Raw genomic sequence first — 21,329 nt, forward strand, 5'->3', positions numbered from 1 at the left:
AGTTCCTCAGTGTCCAAATCACTTAAGACTTAAAATGGTCCAAGCAAACATGCACAGTCGTGAAGAAGGCACGACAGCGCCTCCTCCCCCTCGGGAGGTTGAAAATGTTTGGCCCTCAAATCTCTAAAAGTTATACAGCTGTACCATTGATAGCATCTTGACTGGCTGCATCACTGCCTGGTATGGCAATAGCACCACCCTAGATCCCCTGGGCAGTTCTTCCTGCCATCCAGGGCATCTATATCAGGCGGTGTGGAAGGAAGGCCCGGAAAATTGTTAAAGACTCCAACCACCTAAGCCATAGACTATTCTTTCTGCTTACGCACGGCAAGCGGTACCGGGTCATCAAGTTTGAAACAAACAGGCTCTTGAACAACTTCTATCCCCAAGCAATAAGACTGATAAATAGCTAACAAAATAGCTACATGGACTATCTGAGTTAACCTTGTATCTTTATTGACCTTCTATTTTTATTTTTGCACTGTCTCTATACACACTCACAGGGCCCTACACACTCACACACACACTCACTCCATCATCTGCTCACTCACACATAATATGCACATACTGTACATTTATACTGACTCTACACACACGCACACCCACTCACATACAAATCAAATCAAATCAAATTGTATTGGCCACATGCGCCGAATACAACAGGTGCAGACATTACAGTGAAATGCTTACTTACAGCCCTTAACCAACAGTGCATTTATTTTTAACAAAAAAGTAAAAAATAAAACAACTACAAAAAAAGTGTTGAGAGAAAAAGAGCAGAAGTAAAATAAAATAACAGTAGGGAGGCTATATATGCAGGGGGGTACCGGTGCAGAGTCAATGTGCGGGGGCACCGGCTAGTTGAGGTAGTTGAAGTAATATGTACATTTGGGCAGAGTTAAAGTGACTATGCATAAATAATTAACAGAGTAGCAGCAGCGTAAAAGGATGGGGTGGGGGGGCAGTGCAAATAGTCCGGGTAGCCATGATTAGCTGTTCAGGAGTCTTATGATCTGAGGACCCATGCCAAATCTTTTCAGTCTCCTGAGGGGGAATAGGCTTTGTCGTGCCCTCTTCACGACTGTCTTGGTGTGTTTGGACCATGATAGTTCGTTGGTGATGTGGACACCAAGGAACTTGAAGCTCTCAACCTGTTCCACTACAGCCCCGTCGATGAGAATGGGGGCGTGCTCAGTCCTCTTTTTTTTCCTGTAGTCCACAATCATCTCCTTTGTCTTGGTCACGTTGAGGGAGAGGTTGTTGTCCTGGCACCACACGGCCAGGTCTCTGACCTCCTCCCTATAGGCTGTCTCATCGTTGTCGGTGATCAGGCCTACCACTGTTGTGTCGTCGGCAAACTTAATGATGGTGTTGGAGTCGTGCCTGGCCATGCAGTCATGGGTGAACAGGGGAGTACAGGAGGGGGACTGAGCACGCACCCCTGAGGGGCGCCCGTGTTGAGGATCAGTGTGGCAGATGTGTTGTTACCTACCCTTACCACTTGGGGGCGGCCCGTCAGGAAGTCCAGGATCCAGTTGCAGAGGGAGGTGTTTAGTCCCAGGATCCTTAGCTTAGTGATGAGCTTTGAGGGCACTATGGTGTTGAATGCTGAGCTGTAGTCAATGAATAGCATTCTCACGTAGGTGTTCCTCTTGTCCAGGTGGGAAAGGGCAGTGTGGAGTGCAATAGAGATTGCATCTGTGGATCTGTTGGGGCGGTATGCAAATTGGAGTGGGTCTAGGGTTTCCGGGATAATGCTGTTGATGTGAGCCATGACCAGCCTTTCAAAGCACTTCATGGCTACAGACGTCAGTGCTACGGGTCGGTAGTCATTTAGGCAGGTTATCTTAGAGTCCTTGGGCACGGGGACTATGGTGGTCTGCTTGAAACATGTTGGTATTACAGACTCAGTCATGGACATGTTGAAAATGTCAGTGAAGACACTTGCCAGTTGGTCAGCACATGCTCGGAGTACACGTCCTGGTAATCCGTCTGGCCCTGCGGCCTTGTGAATGTTGACCTGCTTAAAAGTCTTACTCACATCAGCTACGGAGAGCGTGATCACATAGTCATCCGGAACAGCTGGTGCTCTCATGCATGCTTCAGTGTTGCTTGCCTCGAAGCGAGCATAGAAGTGGTTTAGCTCGTCTGGAAGTCTTGTGTCACTGGGCAGCTCGCGGCTGTGCTTCCCTTTGTAGTCTGTAATAGTTTTCAAGCCCTGCCACATCCGATGGCTTCTGGTTGGGGTATGTACGTACGGTCACTGTGGGGACGACATCATCGATGCACTTATTGATGAAGCCAGTGACTGATGTGGTGTACTCCTCAATGCTATCTGAAGAATCCCGGAACATGTTCCAGTCTGTGCTAGCAAAACAGTCCTGTAGCTTAGCATCTGTGTCATCTGACCACTTTTTTATTAACCGAGTCACTGGTGCTTCCTGCTTTAGTTTTTGCTTATAAGCAGGAATCAGGAGGATAGAGTTATGGTCAGATTTGCCAAATGGAGGGCGAGGGAGAGCTTTGTATGCGTCTCTGTGTGTGGAGTAAAGTTGGTCTAGAGTTTTTTTTCCTCTGGTTGCACATTTAACATGCTGGTAGAAATTAGGTAGAACGGATTTAAGTTTCCCTGCATTAAAGTCCCCGGGCCACTAGGAGCGCTGCATCTGGATGAGCGTTTTCCTGTTGATTTATGGCCTTATACAGCTCATTCAGTGCAATCTTAATGCCAGCATGGGTTTGTGGTGGTAAATAGACAGCTATGAAAAATATAGATGAAAACTCTCTTGGTAAATAGTGTGGTCTACAGCTTATCATAAGATACTCTACCTCAGGCGAGCAAAACCTCGAGACTTCCTTAGTATTAGGATTTTGTGCACCAGCTGTTTTTTACAAATATACACAGACCGCCACCCCTTGTCTTACCGGAGTCAGACGTTCTATCCTGCCGATGTAGCGTATAGCCCGCTAGCTGTATGTTATCCATGTCGTCGTTCAGCCATGACTCGGTGAAACATAATATATTACCGTTTTTAAAGTCCCGTTGGTAGAAAACCGTAATCTTAGGTCATCCAATTTGTTCTCCAATGATTGAAGATTGGCTAATAGGATTGATGGGAGCGGCAGTTTACTCGCTCGCCGTCGGATCCTTACAAGGCACCCGGACCTACGTCCAAGATATCTCAGTCTCTTCCTCATGTGAATGACAGGGATTTGGGCCTTGTCGGGTGTCTGTAGGATATCCTTCGCGGCCGCCTCGTTGAATAAAAAATATTCGTCCAATACGAGGTGAGTAATCGCTGTCCTGATATCCAGAAGCTATTTTTGGTTATAAGAGAGACGATGGCAGAAACATTATGTACAAAATAAATTACAAATAACGTGGAAAAACACACATAATAGTACAATTGGTTAGAGGGCTGTAAAACGGCAGCCATCTTCTCCGGCGCTGCTGCTACTCTGTTTATCTTATATCCTGTTGCCTAATCACCTTTCCCTTATATATATATACCGCCATCAATCCAGTATCCCTGCACATTGTAAATATGGTATTGGAACTGACCCTGCATATAGTATGCTTACTTACTTATTGTGTTCTTCATATTTCTTATTATTTCTTGTGTGTTTTTTCTAGTATTACATTGTTATTGATTATTGCATTGTTGGGTTTTGAGTTTGCAAAAAAGGCAGTTAAGTGTACTTGTGCATGTGACATAAAAAATGTGAAACTTGAAATTCAATGAGTGCTCGAATACTTGTTTTTATTGTAGCAGTTCTGAGGAGGACGAAGACTATAGCCTGCTGGTCCTGTGGAACATAGAACATTCAGAAACACTGCTCTATACAGCTTCCATCTTCTAATCATCTCCTAGGTATTGAACATACCATGCCCAGGGCCTACTGATCGAGTCATGCCCATGCAGGGAGAGAGAGAGGCCCATGCAAAGGGGGTAATAGGAGGCCAAGAAAAAAGAGGGCGACACATACACTTACCCTGTAGTAGTCCGTACTGTACACGTCTCGGGACATGCCGAAGTCACCGATCTTCACCAGCAGGTTCTCTCCCACCAGACAGTTACGTGTGGCCAGGTCTCGGTGGACAAAGTGCTGGGAGGCCAGGTAAACCATGCCTGCAGCGATCTGCTGGGCGATGTGCAGCATCTGGGACTGGGTCAGCTCCACGGGTCGGTTTGTCGGACCGTCACCCATCATCACAGAGTCGGGACCGTGAGCCCTACAGAAGGAGAGGAGGGGAGAGAAAATACATTGAAATTACAAATCACCACCAGAAATGTGACATCCCATATGTTTCTTAGAACTTAGTGAGAGCATGGTTGTTCTATTGTTATTTTGCATACAACTTTCCCACAACTTCCTAGGAATGGTGCAGGATAGTTGCTTGGCTTAGAACATTCTCAGCATATGTAGCCCTTTTCTGCAGTCAATGGCTATTGGCATTACACACCTGGCTAAAAGATTGCTGTAGCTCTGTTGGAATCACTTTTATAGATAACTTTGACACCTTCTGGAAACAGAAGATACTCTACAGGAATGACGGAATCGATCCAAATCATCTTGGCTCCTGGACTCTGTCCACGCATTTCAAGGCTGCGTTGAGACAATGACTTATCAATGACCCAAGACCAGCTCAGTTAATCCCTACCATTGTGACGCTGAGTTGTCATAATGCTGTATCAAATGTACATTATCCTAGGGGCATTGGCAGACACAATGTAAGTAACTTAATGTATGTCCCCCTAACTGCCCTGAATACCTCTGTTGATCCTACAGCTATTGTATGCAGTAATCATGTGCCTATGAACTAGAGTTACACTGTTAGCACTGAGGCGGAGTGCCCTAGTAGGAAGTCCACTGTGTGCAGCTCACCGTGCACTATCAGCTCCAATACAAATAATGTGAGCAAGTTTACTTCTGATAAGCTTCCCAGTAAAGCATTAAAAACAATCAAGCAACCCAGAAAAGTCCTAAAAATAGCCCATACTACCATATGTAGCCTAAGAAACAAGGTTCATGAAGTCAATAACTTGCTTTTAACAGATGACATTCATATTCTGACTATCTCTGAAACTCACTTAGATAATACCTTTGATGATACAGTGGTAGCAATACATGGTTATAACATCTACATAAATGACAGAAATGCCAATGGGGGCGGTGTTGCGGTCTATATTCAGAACCACATTCCTGTAAAGCTTAGAGAGGATCTCAATGTTAAATACTGTTGAAGTAATATGGCTACAGGTTCATCTGCCTCACCTAAAGCCCATTCTTGTGGGAAGCTGCTATAGACCACCAAGTGCTAACAGTCAGTACCTGGATAATATGTGTGAAATGCTTGATAATGTATGTGAATTCAACAGAGAAATATATTTTCTGGGTGATTTAAATATTGACTGGCTTTCATCAAGCTGCCCACTCAAGAAAAAACGTTGAACTGTAACTAGTGCCTGCAACCTGGTTCAGGTTGTCAGTCAACCTACCAGGGTAGTTACAAACAGCACAGGAATGAAATCATCAACATGTATTGATCACATCTTTACTAATGCTGCAGAAATTAGCTTTAAAGCAGTATCCAAATCCATATGAGGTAGTGATCACAATATAGTAGCCATATCTAGGAAAACCAAAGTTCCAAAGGCTGGGCCTAATATAGTGTATAAGAGGTCATACAATATGTTTAGTAGTGATTCTTATGTTGATGATGTAAATAATATTTGCTGGTCTGTGGTGTGTGATGAGGAGCAACCAGACGCTGCACTTGACACATTTATGAAATTGTTTATTCCAGTTACTAATAAACATGCACCCATTAAGAAAATGACTGTAAAAACGGTTAAATCCCCTTGGATTGATGAGGAATTTAAAAATTGTATGGTGAGAGGGATGAGGCAAAAGGTATGGCAAATAAGTCTGGCAGCCCAACCGATTGGCAAACGTACTGCAAATTGAGAAATCATGTGACTAAACTAAATAAAAAGAAACTATACTATGAAACAAAAATAAACGATTTAAAGAATGATAATAAAAAGCTTTGGAGCACCTTATATGAAATGTTGGGAAAAAAGGCAAACTCGGCTCCATCATTCACTGAATCAGATGGCTCATTCATCACAAAACCCACTGATATTGCCAACAAATTCAATGATTTTTTCATTGGCAAGAATAGCAAACTTAGGCATGACATGCCAGCAACAACTGCTGACACTACACATCCAAGTATATCTGACCAAATAATGAAAGTGAGTGTGGAAGAGGTGAACAAATTATTGTTGTCTATCAACAATGACAAGCCACCGGGGTCTGATAACCTGGATGGAAAATTACTGAGGATAATAGCAGATGATCTTGCCACTCCTATTTGCCATATCTTCAATTTAAGTATACTAGAAAGTGTGCCCTCAGGTCTGGAGGGAAGCAGAAGTCATTCTGCTACCCAATAATAGTAAAGCCCCCTTTACTGGCTCAAATAGCCGACCAATCAGCCTGTTACCAACCCTTAGGAAACCTCTGGAAAAAATTGTGTTTGACCAGATACAATGTTATTTTCCAGTAAACAAATTGACAACAGACTTTCAGCATGGACAGCACTTACACAAATGACTGATGGTTGGCTGAGAGAAATTGATGATAAAAAGATTGTGGGGGCTGTTTTGTTAGACTTCAGTATGGCTTTTGACATTATCGATCATAGTCTGCTGCTGGAAAAACGTATGTATTATGGCTTTACACCCCCTTCTATATTGTGGATAAAGAGTTACTTGTCTAACAGAACACAGAGGGTGTTCTTTAATGGAAGCCTCTCCAACATAATCCATGTAGAATCAGTAATTCCCCAGGGCAGCTGTTTAGGCCCCTTACTTTTTTCAATCTTTACTAATGACATGCCACTGGCCTTGAGTATAGCCAGTGTGTCTGTATGCGGATGACTCAACACTATACACGTCAGCTACTACAGCGACTGAAATGACTGCAACACTTAACAAAGAACTGCAGTTAGTTTCAGAATGGGTGGCAAGGAATAAATTAGTCCTAAATATTTCCAAAACTAAAAGCATTGTATTTGGGACAAATCATTCACTAAACCCTAAACCTCAACTACATCTTGTAATGAATAATGTGGAAATTGAGCAAGTTGAGGTGACTAAACTGCTTGGAGTAACCCTGGACTGTAAACTGTCATGGTCAAAACATATTGACACAACAGTAGCTAAGATGGGGAGAAGTCTGTCCATAATAAAGCGTTACTCTGCCTTCTTAACAACACTATCAACAAGGCAGGTCCTACCTGGATTACTGTTCGGTAGTGTGGTCAGGTGCCACAAAGAGGGACTTAGGAAAATTACAATTGTCTCAGAACAGGGTAAACATGAAATATGACATTTACATAAGCATTCAGACCCTTTACTCAGTACTTTGTTGAAGCACCTTTGGCAGCGATTACAGCCTCGACCCGTCTTGGGTATGACGCTACAAGCTTGGCACACCTGTATTTGGGGAGTTTCTCCCATTCTTCTCTGCAGATCCTCTCAAGCTGTGTCAGGTAGGATGGGGAGTGTCGCTGCACAGCTATTTTCAGGTCTCTCCAGAGATGTTCGATCGGGTTCAAGTCCGGGCTCTGGCTGGGCCACACAAGGACATTCAGAGACTTGTCCCGAAGCCACTCCTGCGTTGTCTTGGCTGTGTGCTTAGGGTCGTTGTCCTGTTGGAAGGTGAACCTTCACCCCAGTCTGAGGTCCTGAGCGCTCTGGAGCAGGTGTTCATTAAGGATCTCTCATTAAGGATCTCCCACCACCATGCTTCACCATAGGGATCGTGCCAGGTTTTCTCCAGACTTGACGCTTGGCATTCAGGCCAAAGAGTTCAATCTTGGTTTCATCAGATCAGAGAATCTTGTTTCTCATGGTCTGAGAGACTTTAGGTTTTGCAAACTCCAAGCGGGCTGTCATGTGCATTTTACTGAGGAGTGGTTTCCGTCTGGCCACTCTACCATAAAGGCCTGATTGGCAGAGTGCTGCAGAGATGAATGTCCTTCTGGAAGGTTCTCCCATCACCACAGAGGAACTCTGGAGCTCTGTCAGAGTGACCATCAGGTTCTTGGTCACCTCCCTGACCAAGGCCCTTCTACCCCGATTGTTCAGTTTGGCCGGGCAGCCAGCTCTAGGAAGCGTCTTGGAGGTTCCAAACTTCTTCCATTTAAGAATGATGGAGGCCACTGTGTTCTTCAATGCTGCAGAATTGTTTTGGGTACCCTTCCCCAGATCTGTGCCTCGACACAATCAAGTCTCGAAGCTCTACAGACAATTCCTTCGACCTCATGGCTTGGTTTTTGCTCTGACATGCACTTTCAACTGTGGGACCTAACATAGCAGGTGTGTGCCTTTCCAAAACATGTCCAATCAATAGAATTTACCACAGGTGGACTCCAATCAAGTTGTAGAAACATCTCAAGGATGTTTAATGGAAACAGGATGCACAAAAATAGCTAAAAATCAGTTTTTGCTTTTTCATTATGGGGTATTGTGTGTAGATTGCTGAGGATGATATTTTATTTAATCAATTTTAGAATAAGGTTGTAACGTAACAAAATATGGAAAAAGTCAAAGGGTCTGAATACTTTCCGAAGGCACTGTACATTGTAATATTGTTGTATGGTGGTATTATACATTTTGTATCGTAGATATGTAGTGGTGTAATAATGTTATATGATGTACTGTTTTATCTTTTGTTTTATGTGTAATGTAAGTGCCTTAGACGGTCCAAATACTGCCTTAGCAACAGCTAACGGGGATCCCTAATAAATACAAATGACCAAAATCACCCTCTTTGGCCTCATGGGTGGACTGTTATTCATCTTTTTCATAATGTCATAATTCATCAAGATTATTTCCAAAAACCCGATAAAATCCGGTGTTTCTATGTCAAACAGTTTTGTTACATTTCAATCTTCTGTGATGTATATACAGTGTAATATTGGGATGCAAACTCAAAATGGAATATAAATAAATAAAATAAAATTACATATATTTCAACTCTATATCTGACATGGTACAGGTGTCTTCTTTTTTTTTAACCATAACCATGTGTGTGAGGTGTATACTTTTGTTTCAAACTAAATTTGTTTAAGACTGCAGTAATTAAGGAACTTGACAAAAAAATATATATATATATTTGAACCAAACTTTTCCTAAAAGTTCAAACATGGTTACATTTATATTTCAATGAGGGTAATGTTCTAGAAACATTCTCCATCTGATTTGACATTGGGAATGTTCTCAAATAGTTCATAGAACGTTAAGAAACAACGTTCTTCTGTGGGACATTCAGTACTTCAGCATAACGTTTCCCTACAGGTTTCCTTGTGGTTCTATTTAAAGTAATGCTGTCAAATTGTTCCAAGAACGTTAGGAAACAACATTCTTCTGTGGGAATTTCAGTACTTCAGCATAATGTTTCATAAAGGTTTCCTCATGGTTCTATTTAAAGTCATGTTCCAAATTGTTCCGAGAACATTAAGAAAACTTTCCATAAAAACCACAAGGAACTTTGGTAACGTTCAGAAAACGTTCTAAGAATGTTATTTAAAAACATATACATTCCGTTCTCAGAACGTTAAGAAAACTTTCCATAAAAACAACAAGGAAACTTTAGTAACGTTCAGAGAACGAGAAAAACATATATATTCTGTTCTCAGCAACAACAAAACTCTCTCTATCCTCTATCTTGTTAAGTGTGTTCAGGTATGTTGGCCGCGCCTGCCGCCCACTAATTGAGCGCTTTGTTTACTTTGAAATGGGGGCTGTTTGAATAGACTAAAATGAACAGCTTTGTATGTGTAAATTAACATGGCATGCTAGCTTCATCCTGGTGTCGCAGTGGACTAATTCCATCAATAGAGAACAGAAGATAATAGGTTTGAATCTCACTGATGCCGTGTCACAATAAAAAATTAATTAGGCATGATTAATGCTAAGGAAATGAATTTCCATCTGTCCTATCTGTGCTTGGAGTTTAAAAAAGTTAACCCAAAATAAGCTAGCAGTGTCATTAAAAGTGGGCTTTTATGCAGTATATGCCTTATTTGAACATGCCCAAAGAATGGTTTACCTGAGGAACTTGTTGAGGTCCCCGTGCTTCATGTACTCAAACACCATGATGAGGGGATCGCTCTCCACACACACACCGTAGAAGGTGACGATGTGCTCGTGCTGCAGGTTGGTCAGCAACTCGGCCTCTCGGTGGAAGTCCTTCCTCGCATTCTCACTGGCCTCTTTCAGGGTCTGAACACACACACACACACAAAGGTTACTACCTACGTTTACTCAGAACTCACTACATGCACACTGAGTTTGAGAAATGTTTACTGAGAGGGTAATATTCTGCCATAAGATGTTTTTGGCTCAAGTGCAGACTTAAAGTAAAAATGAGTTAGAGAAACCTAACCATAGCCCACAATGTTAGCTTATTGGCAATGACCAAGCAGAGGTGATGTATCCTTGATTACTGTGACATTGTTTACAGAAGCAGTGTTGTTGGTTCTCGTGTTCTGATCTTTGCTATTTTCATGAAATCTGTCATAGCGATAATAGTGCAGAGGCAAATGCGAGAGAGAGAGAGAGAGAGAGAGAGAGAGAGAGAGAGAGAGAGAGAGAGAGAGAGAGAGAGAGAGAGAGAGAGAGAGAGAGAGAGAGAGAGAGAGAGAGAGAGAGAGAGAGGGAACGAGAGAAACAGAGAGGGATGAAGAGAGAGAGTTTCAGGAAATGTAAGTGATATGGGCCAATATTCATATCTACAGAAATATATAGAAAATATTCTGAATGAATAATTTATTTGGTCCTACAGATAGTGGGTATATGAGTATATAGGGTGTTTTGTGCTTACAGAGAACTGAAGGGTCCGTTTACAAATAGGAACAGGAGAGAGCTAAGGAAGCCAAAGGCTGACCCTCTGTTCTGACCCCCAGCTTGAATACTGAGATGCCAGAAAAATTGGTTAATCCACCGCCATGTTCAACTAATTACATTCCAGGAAACAGGACTCATCATTATGATCAGAACAGAAATGGACTTGGGCAATGTTCCCTCAAATAAAATTGTCACTGAACAAATTTCAGGTCTGCTGAGCGCAAACCTGAACGTTGTGAAAATTCTGTAAAACTGAGGCTGTAGCTGCTTTAAGTTACAGTTTTAACAGTGGCCAAGTAGGCTACTCTGGCTTTTTTATCATAATGCAGGCCTACCAGAGTGGTCTACCATCAAAAACAATGGAGAAAATGCATCCCATAATATTTTAACATGGAAATAGCTGTTCTACCATTCAGCCTACAGTAGCTGCCAATGTGTGGTGTTCAATGTAGGCCTACATTCCATGAGACTTTTGAAAAAAAAAACATTAAGGGCTTGACATTAACCTGTTTATCCACTTGTTTGATGCAAGAAACCACTTTACAAAATAAAATGCATTATTATTCCCATACCATTATTACAGAGAATCAGACAAATTATGCTACCCTCTGCCTATTGGCTACTTAGCTTATTCAAGCCTGTCTCAAAATACAACACTGCCCCTTTAAGACAAAAAAAGCTCTTTAACTGACTCACTTTTCAAAGACGTCTAGAAATGTACACGTTTTGTGCTCTTGTAGGAAGCAATTACGCCCCTGTTGCTGACTACAAATTATCTATAACTGGGCTAATAGCTCACTAACTAGCAAAGGATATGAAATGTGCTACATGCAGCTCTTGCTTTGATCTCAAAACAAGCACATCTACTCACGACCACAGCTGTAAACACAGTCCAGTTCAAAGTAAATGGCACAGATCCATCACAGGAGGTTGGTGGCACCTTAATTGGGGAGAACGGGCTCGTGGTAATGACTGGAGCGGAATGGTATCATATACATCGAACACATGGTTTCCATGGTTCCCAGGTGTTTGATGCCATTCCATTTGTTCCGTTACGGCCATTATTATGAGCCGTTCTCCACTGAGATCCATATATGGTAATGGTCTATTTGCATATAGGCCTTCTGCAGCTCTGATTGGTTATGCCGCACCGGTCTGTGTAGAGTACAGGATGAGTCTTGCACAATAGAATCCTAGTCCGATGCGTTCTGCCTACAACAAAATCTCTTGCATAGTTTGTTTTGTTTCAGTATGTTGCACTGAATGTGGCTAATATTACGTTGATTCGATCACAATTGCCACAGTAAAGGGGAACGTTGATAGTGTTAACTAACAGGGAAAACTCTAGAAAGTTGAGTGAAGTTCAATCTTGTGCTTCTCTCCGTGGGCTGATAGTTCTTCTGCGCTCTGCATGGCAGTCCCTGGGAGCGGCAAGGCAGTCTAGGGCTACTGCACGTCCGTGCACGAATGACCCAACATTGAAGTGCTTCTTTTTACGAATTCTGAAGTTTGTTCACACATACAGTAGAAGTTTGTTCACACATAGCTTTCAGGAAACTCACCCCTGAACGTGATTTACCTATGATATTGTATGACCGCGAGGACATTGGTGCGTTTGATTGCCTGTGTGACTTCTAGCATCTTTTCATGACTGCCAATGCATTAGCTAATATCACTAATATTACTGTTCTGTATCTTGATCGATGGCTCCCTTGTGTATTTTTCCATAAACATGGTAGCCTAGCCTATATTGCTGCATGCCTGTCCAATGTTTTCTTGTAAAACCATTACCATTAGTGGATATGAGTATGTTAGACCATAGAGACGGCAACTTGGTAAGTGCCAAGTCACATCTATCATCTTCAATGGCAGGTTGCTAGTATATACAGAAAAGCCCCACTTCACACTTAGAATACTGTGGGAGTCCCACAGTGGGACACAGAAAGGACAGGAAGTCAGGGGGAGGGGGTTTCTTTCCCATCATGTCATGTATTTTTTATGAAAACTCTCCAATAAGATCTCGTTTCACCACAGACTTGGAATGCTGGAATTCTTGGTGGAAGCATGCTATTGGCAGATTTTCTTACAGGACTGTTAGGGGGTTAGGGGTTAGGAGTCCATTTGGAAATTGGCCAAACAATGTAGCCTACAGTAGGTTGTGATATACAGTAATGAGCAGTGTTACCTTGACAGCCACCAGGATCTTGTCGAGCTCAGGAGACAAGTTATAGCACTCGGCCAGGAAAACCTTGCCAAATGCCCCTTCTCCCAACTCCCTCTTCAGCACTATATTGTGCCTCTTGATGTGCTGGACAACTGCAAGACAGAGAGAACCTAGTTATTACGGATATCAGTGTGACTTCCTAAAATGGATGTATCATAGATGGTAAGAGATGGCTGATGGTTGGATAAGGGGACTGGGAGCCATCATTGGTTGCACCGAATGATCTATCTACTATTTTATTTATATTTATGGTGGTGAGCTGTATTGTCTAATCACTGTATTTTCAACTGAAAGTGAGTTTTACTATAGTGGGAATCGTCAAAAATTTATGTTTGAAAGTCTATTTGAAACAGCGATTTTTGACTGAACAAATGCTGAGATCAGGCTGGTGGTAATAAAGTAGCAGGCTTTTCCCAGTGCTTTCTCCCAGAGCGGTTTTCATGCAGCCATATACTGTAGATGCTCTGCACCCACTTAACTCAACCAAGGCCTCCCTCTACAGCGCGAGGAAAGTGGAGAACACCAAAACATATTCATCAGCAGGTTACTGTCTTCAGAGAGAAAAATAGTGGACCCGGACACAAACCATCAAGATTTATTTCTGATCTGATTAAGAAATGCATTTGAAGGAAAGCTCACCACTCAGGCTATTGCATTACAGAGGGCTAGACTTTGAAGCTGCATCGATCTGCACTAACTTACTGACAACCATAACCCAATATTATGTAAAGAGACAGGGAGAGAAAGAGCCTAGGCCATTAGACCAGCACATACAGACTCAAGACCTGAGCACAGCTTTGTGTGTGTGTGAACCTGATGACATCACATCTGCCAAAACAACAGCTCAGGGAATTAATTACATGTAAGTTCCCACAGTTCCCAGAACATCTATCCACAAAAGCCACAACTCGTTACCATTGCTCACTAATTATCTTCTTTCCCAAACATAATAGCATGGTTACACAAATACTTTCAATTTAAAACTCACTTATTTTCACCATTACAACCATTACATCCATACAACTCAACAATTACCGCCAATTAATGTACAGTAAATGTACATTTACACAACCAAACTCTACACATGTACTCTTTTATCATTCTCTGTAAGTATGTAATATATACATGTCAACAAGAGGCATGTTCCCTGTCCAAATCCACCCCCCTTCCACTGTCTCTCATCCTCTCTAGTTTCAGCTAACTAGTTGTGCTTTTCCAAAGCCTCACTTCTGGATGGTGGGATAGGGGTTGGCTTTAGACTTTAGTCCCTGTGTTCTGATGTCATGGGTGAATGGGAGAATTTCCACAGGAGGACAGCCCTTCTGCAAGTAAACATCCTGGTAAAAATACATTTGTGAATCAAATTTTCCAGTACAATGTTAATCCTTCTAAACCCAGAGACCAGGATGGAGAGAACAAGAGGAAGAAACAGGGGTTGAGAGAAGAGTAGACTGCACTAGCAAAGGAGGAAACCTCTGTTGCGCCGGCCTTTAATCTTTCAGTTGCAAGACATGCAAGTTGACAGTGCATTTGTATCTGTGAGTGTGTCTATCAGCCGGTGTGTGTGTGTGTGTGTGTGTGTGTGTGTGTGTGTGTGTGTGTGTGTGTGTGTGTGTGTGTGTGTGTGTATGTGTCTCTCCCGTTCTTAATGAGCTCTGTCCACTCTAATGAAGTGGACAAACTAATGGAGGCCATTGATATTTTTCTAAGATATTAGTCACACCCACACCCCTGACAGAATACCTTACCTACACTGTTTATCTCTTCCTCATCAAAGTGAATACCACATTTACAGACACACATGCGCGCGCACACGACCACACACATATACTAAGTTGTACAGTATTGAGTGTCATTGACTGACATTTTATGAATCTATTTTTTTGGGCTGCAGAGACCAGTCAGACCACAGCCTTCTCTCCATTGACCCAGACAGGAGAAGAAACTGGAGACAGACATGCACATACATGCACACGTGCACACACACATACACACACACACGATTTGTTCTTCTATCCTCATGGGGACCTAAAATTAATTTCCATTCAAAATCCTAATTTCCCTAACCCTTACCCTAACCCTTTTCTTACCATAACCCTAACCCTAACACTAAACATAACCTTAACCTGTAACCCTCACTCAAACCCTAAACCTAACTCCTAACCCTAATTCTAACTCTAATTGCAACCCTAACACTAAACCTAACCCTTAATTTTAATATATCCTTTGTCCTCATGGGGAGGTGGGAAATGTCCCCACGAGGGAAAATTGTCCTTGTTTTACTATGTTTGTGGGGACTTTTGGAGATTTTAGGTCAAAAACTATAGATTCAATGGTTGTAAAGATGGGGAGAGGTCTGTCCGTAATAAAGAGACGCTCTGCTTTTTTGACACCACACTCCACAAAGCAAGTTCTGTAGGCTCTAGTTTTGTCTAATCTTGATTATTGTCCAGTCGTGTGGTCGAGTGCTGCAAGGAAAGACCTAGTTAAGCTGCAGCTGGCCCAGAACAGAGCGGCACATCTTGCTCTTCATTGTAATCAGAGGGCTGATATAAATACTATGCATGCCAGTCTCTCTTGGCTAAGAGTTAAGGAGAGACTGACTGCATCACTTCTTCTTTTTATAAGAAACATGAATGTGTTGAAAATCCCAAATTGTTCCATAGTCAACTTACACAAAGGTCTGACATACACACTTACCCCACCAGACATACCACCAGGGGTCTTTTCACAGTCCCCAAATCCAGAACAAATTCAAGAAAGTGTACAGTATTATATAGAGCCATTATTGCATGGAACTCCATTCCATCTCATATTGCTCAAATAAACAGCAAACCTGGTTTCAAAAAACAGATAAAACAACACCTCACAGCACAACGCCTCTCCCCTATTTGACCTAGATAGTTTGTGTGTATGTATTGATATGTACGCTACGTGTGCCTTTAAAAAAATGTATGTAGTTCTGTCCTTGAGCTGCTCTTGTCTATTCATGTTCTGTATTATGTCATGTTTCGTGTGGATCCCAGGAGGAGTAGCTGCTGCATTTGCAACAGCTAATGGGGATCCTAATAACATTCCAAATACCTTAGACCGCTGCGCCACTCGGGAGGCCAGCCAATAAATTTTTTGAAATAAAATGTCAGTCTGTACAACTTCGTGTGTTTGTGTGTGTTTGTCACACACACACAGAGAGAGAGAGAGAACGTGTCCTGTCCCACTCAACACATTTTATCAGCAGCTCCAAGGCCATTTCCATAGCAGCAGAGATGGTGTTGCTATGGCAACCCATGCATACGCACATTCAGGTGTGGGTTCTTAGATGGCATCTAAAATATGTGTTGGTGTAACAGATTCATGGTCACATCAGCACTCAGATCCCCTGAGATCTCCTAGTCTGCAGGTTACTCTTCTTCGCTACAAATCAAATCAAATTGTATGTCACATGCGCCGAATACAACAGGTGTAGACCTTACAGTCAAATGCTTACTTACAAGCCCTTAACCAACAATGCAGTTTTAAGAAAAATAAGTGTCAAGTAAAAAATAGATAACAAAAAATTATTAAAGAGCAGCAGTAAAATAACAGTAGCGAGGCTATATACAGGGGGTACTGGTACAGAGTCAATGTGCGGGGGCACATGTTCGTCGAGGTAATTGATCACATTAATGGAGAGGTTGTTATCCTGGCACCACACGGCCAGGTATCTGACCTCCTCCCTCTAGGCTGTCTCATCGTTGTTGGTGATCAGGCCTACCACTGTTGTGTCATCGGCAAACTTAATGATGGTGTTGGAGTCGTGCCTGGCCATGCAGTCATGGGTGAACAGGGAGTACAGGAGGGGACTGAGTACCCCTGAGGGGTCCCCGTGTTGAGGATCAGCGTGGCAGATGTGTTGTTACCTACTCTTACCACCTGGGGGCGGCCCGTCAGGAAGTCCAGGATCCAGTGTTTAGTCCCAGGGTCCTTAGCTTAGTGATGAGCTTTGAGGGCACTATGGTGTTAAACACTGAGCTGTAGTCAATGAATAGCATTCTCACATTTGTCCAGGTGGGAAAGGGCAGTGTGGAGTGCAATAGAGATTGCATCATCTTTGGATCTGTTGGGGCGGTTTGCAAATTGGAGTGGGTCTAGGGTTTCTGGGATAATGGTGTTGATGTGAGCCATGACCAGCCTTTCAAAGCACTTCATGGCTACAGACGTGAGTGCTACTGGTCGGTAGTCATTTAGGCAGGTTACCTTAGTGTTCTTGGGCACAGGGACTATGGTGGTCTGCTTGAAACATGTTTGTATTACAGACTCAGTCAGGGACAGGTTGAAAATGTCAGTGAAGACAATTACCAGTTGGTCAGCGCATGCTCGGTGTACACGTCAAGGTAATCTGTCTGGCTCTGCGGCCTTGTGAATGTTGACATGTTTAAAGGTCTTACTCACATCGGCTACGGAGAGCGTGATCACACAGTCATCCGGAACAGCTGATGCTCTCATGCATGCTTCAGTGTTGCTTGCCTCGAAGCGAGCATAGAAGTAATTTAGCTAGTCTGGTAGGCTCGTGTCACTGGGCAGCTCGCGGCTGTGCTTCCCTTTGTAGTCTGTAATAGTTTGCAAGCCCTGCCACATCCGACGAGCGTCGGAGCCGGTGTAGTACAATTCAATCTTAGTCCTGTATTGACGCTGTGCCTGTTTGATGGTTCGTCGGAGGGCATAGAGGGATTTCTTATAAGCGTCTGGGTTAGAGTCCCACTCCTTGAAAGCGGCAGCTCTACTCTTTAGCTCAGTGCGGATGTTGCCTGTAATCCATGGCTTCTGGTTGGGGTATGTACATATGACGTCATCAATGCACTTATTGATGAAGCCAGTGACTGATGTGGTGCACTCCTCAATGCCATCAGAAGAATCCCGGAACATTTTCCAGTCTGTGCTAGCAAAACAGTCCTGTAGCTTAGCATCTGCATCATCTGACCACTTCCTTATTGATGAGTGCTTCCTGCTTTAGTTTTTGCTTGTAAGCAGGAATCAGGAGGATGGAGTTATGGTCATATTTGCCAAATGGAGGGCGAGGGAGAGCTTTGTACTCGTCTCTGTGTGTGGAGTAAAGGTGGTCTAGAGTTTTTTTTCCTCTGGTTGCACATTTAACATGCTGGTAGAAATTAGGTAGAACGGATTTAAGTTTCCCTGCATTAAAGTCCCCGGCCACTAGGAGCGCTGCATCTGGATGAGCGTTTTCCTGTTGATTTATGGCCTTATACAGCTCATTCAGTGCAATCTTAATGCCAGCATTGGTTTGTGGTGGTAAATAGACAGCTACGAAAAATATAGATGAAAACTCTCTTGGTAAATAGTGTGGTCTACAGCTTATCGTGAGATACTCTACCTCAGGCGAGCAAAACCTCGAGACTTCCTTAATATTAGATTTCGTGCACCAGCTGTTTTTTACAAATATACACAGACCACCACCCCTTGTCTTACCGGAGGCATCTGTTCTATCTTGCCGATGCAGCGTATATCCCGCCAGCTGTATGTTATCCATGTCATCGTTCAGTCACGACCGGGTAAAACATAAGATATTACAGTTTTTAATGTCCCGTTGGTAGGATATCCGTGATCGTAGTTAGTCTATTTTGTTATAGTAGGCTATGTCTGGTCAGAATATGTTGTTACCCATTGAAAGGAACTGGTGGTGAAAGAAAGCCATTCATATGGGTGTCGCATACTTGTCTCCGTGCGTGTGTGTGTGTGTGTAAGCCATGGTCTTGTTGTACTACTCACAGGTGTCTGATTTAAGCATGCTGTTGCTGCGGAAGTACTGAGGGTTCTCGATGACGGGGATCTTGGTCATGCCGATGATGACGGCGTCTGGGCCCATTTCAGAGGAGGACGGAGTGTTACTGCCGTTGGACACGTGGTGGAGAGGAGAGGCTGAGTCGTCATCGTTACTGATCACAGACGATGCACCTGAGAGAGGAGAGAAAGCGAGGAGAGTGGAATTAAGTGTGAGAGAGAAGGTAAAAGAGAGGAGAGAGATGAAGAGAAGAGATGAAGAGAGGAGGAGAAGAGAAGAGAAGAGAAAGGGAGAAGGGAGAAATGGTGTTTGAGGAAAATGAAAGTGGAAGAATGAAAGAAACAAATGGAAGGGGAGGCATGTTTTTGTCTTAGCAAAAAGCACAAATCTCAATTACTTACCAATCACCACACCTGTCCTTGTTCATTGTCAAAACCCATATCCAAAGCACGTAATACAGGTTTAACGTCATTTTATATGCAATGTTACAAGAGGTAATACTCAAATATTGTTAAATAGTACATTCTGAGTACATTTTGAATTGTTACTGTCTAGGATTTCATTGGTCTCCTCTGACCCACCAACAGAAAAATTGTCTTTAAAAGGGAAATCTGTGGTTCAAACAACAACAGTGTATTCCCCACCACTGTTTCGGTAAACATTTTTAAGTTTTACATTCAGCAGACGCACTTATCCAGAGTGACTTACAGGAGCAATTATGGTTAAGTGCCTTGCTCAATGGCACAGCCAGACTTTTCACCTAGTCCACTCGGGGATTCGAACCAGCAACCTTTCGGTTACTGGCCGAACGCTCTTAATCACTAGGCAACTTTCCCCCTCCCGTAAACAGCTAAGGGATGGGGCTGGAGAAATGTAACCACTCTCAAATGCATAGACAGCTATGGATGCAAGATCAGACAATAGAACTAAGCTCATGAGGCATTTACAGTCAAGTTCCTCAAGATCATATATCATGAATTTACAAGTCTATGAATGGATTTGGCAATTGCAAATTACCTCTTTAAAAAAATTTTTTATTCAATTGTATTTATGTATCCCCTCATGGGCAATAAATGTACAGCAGTAGTTAAGGTCATGGTGACAGAAAGTGTGTTGATAGAGTACTTTGTGAATGTGGAGAGAGAATGATGGTCTGACGCTGAGCCTGTGCTCATTCCTTTGTTGTCCATCATTTCTCTGTGGACCAAACTTTGTTTCTTCTCTGGTTTCCACTTCCATCCCAAAAGAAATAATTAAGCTCTTATTCTCATACACCCAGTCTCAATCTCTAAACACGAACACATACACACGCCCAACAGTGTTGTTTTTGGAGCAGTAGAGTCATGGCAGTGGTGCATTCCTAAGAAGGAGGAGGCAGTTGAAAAGGACAGAGAAAACAAAGCAGGATTGTCTCTCAGCAGGCTTCTAAGGTTGTGTGTGTGTGTGTGTGTGTGTGTGTTTGTATGTCTGTGTGCTAGTGTGTGTGTGTGGGTTGATGCTTCCATGCATGCACCCTGATCATTGGATTGTGGTGAAAAATGACTGGTATGTTCCTACAAGTCAAAGCACAGGTCTGTCGAAAACAGTCACTGCATTGTGTTGGAAGGAAGCACAATAACCCCTGACACATGACAGCAGCACTCATGAAAAGTATTGTAGCGACCCTTACCAAGGTAATAAAGAGGCAGTTATGATCTCCCTCAAGAGGGTTAAGCCTAGTGGAGCAGTGGTTAGCAAGTTAACTATCCCGTATTGGGATGATTTACCCTATTTCATATTGACTAAGGCCAGGAGTTTTTCCTCACCATGACATCTGACCAGTAAAACCTCTATAGGGGTCCTAGTTTATGACTAAATGCGAGCCTTGCCTCCTGGCGGTTTGAGAATCCAACTAAACTTTCCAATCTCATAACACCGGACTTCTTTCGTCCTGCCTTTCTTTGCTGGGCTCCCGTGGCTTCTCTCTGCTACTTGAGGTTCAAGCAGGGCGAGGACACTAGCACTCTACAGAGGAGCTCTTTCATTCTCCACCACTAATGTGTTGAGTGGTTTCTCCGCAAACAGGCTTCTCTCTCCCATGTGGGTGCTCAAATTATGTGCCACCATTATGCCCCCCTCTCCACCTCCATCCTCAGGAAGAGCCATGACGCCACCATATTGTAAAGTAGTGGCTGCACTTCAATGCATTGTTGAGACTGGAGAGGCGTCCATCTTGGATCTGACTGGACCCCACTGTTCTGGGCAGTGGAGCCACTACTGCTCTGACTGAGAGCAGTGATCCTCTGAGCACGGCTGGTCTAATCAGGTTGACCTGCAGTGCACAGCCTGGTAGACGACAGGCAGTTGGATGATGTATATGACTTACCAGAGACCGTGACGTCAGGAGGCCCACATACAGGCCTCT

At 43.1% G+C, this 21,329-nt stretch overlaps 1 protein-coding gene across 2 annotated transcripts in view; it reads right to left on the bottom strand.

Moving 5' to 3' along the window:
• Positions 1 to 21,329, bottom strand: part of LOC121550303 (BDNF/NT-3 growth factors receptor) — an 83,723-nt gene that overhangs the window by 13,805 nt on the left and 48,589 nt on the right. Inside the window, exons 13-16 of one of the 2 annotated variants that reach the window (XM_041862517.2) lie at positions 18,913 to 19,098; positions 13,108 to 13,238; positions 10,126 to 10,298; positions 3,994 to 4,234 (exon numbers count right to left, since the gene is read on the bottom strand). In XM_041862517.2, coding sequence (XP_041718451.1) covers positions 3,994 to 4,234; positions 10,126 to 10,298; positions 13,108 to 13,238; positions 18,913 to 19,098 — 731 coding nt within the window. Of the gene's footprint in view, positions 1 to 3,987; positions 4,235 to 10,125; positions 10,299 to 13,107; positions 13,239 to 18,912; positions 19,099 to 21,329 lie in introns of both variants that reach the window. The other variant, XM_041862515.2, reaches the window with a different exon arrangement.

This window comes from Coregonus clupeaformis, chromosome 18, assembly GCF_020615455.1.
Source record: "Coregonus clupeaformis isolate EN_2021a chromosome 18, ASM2061545v1, whole genome shotgun sequence".
NCBI lineage: Eukaryota > Metazoa > Chordata > Actinopteri > Salmoniformes > Salmonidae > Coregonus > Coregonus clupeaformis.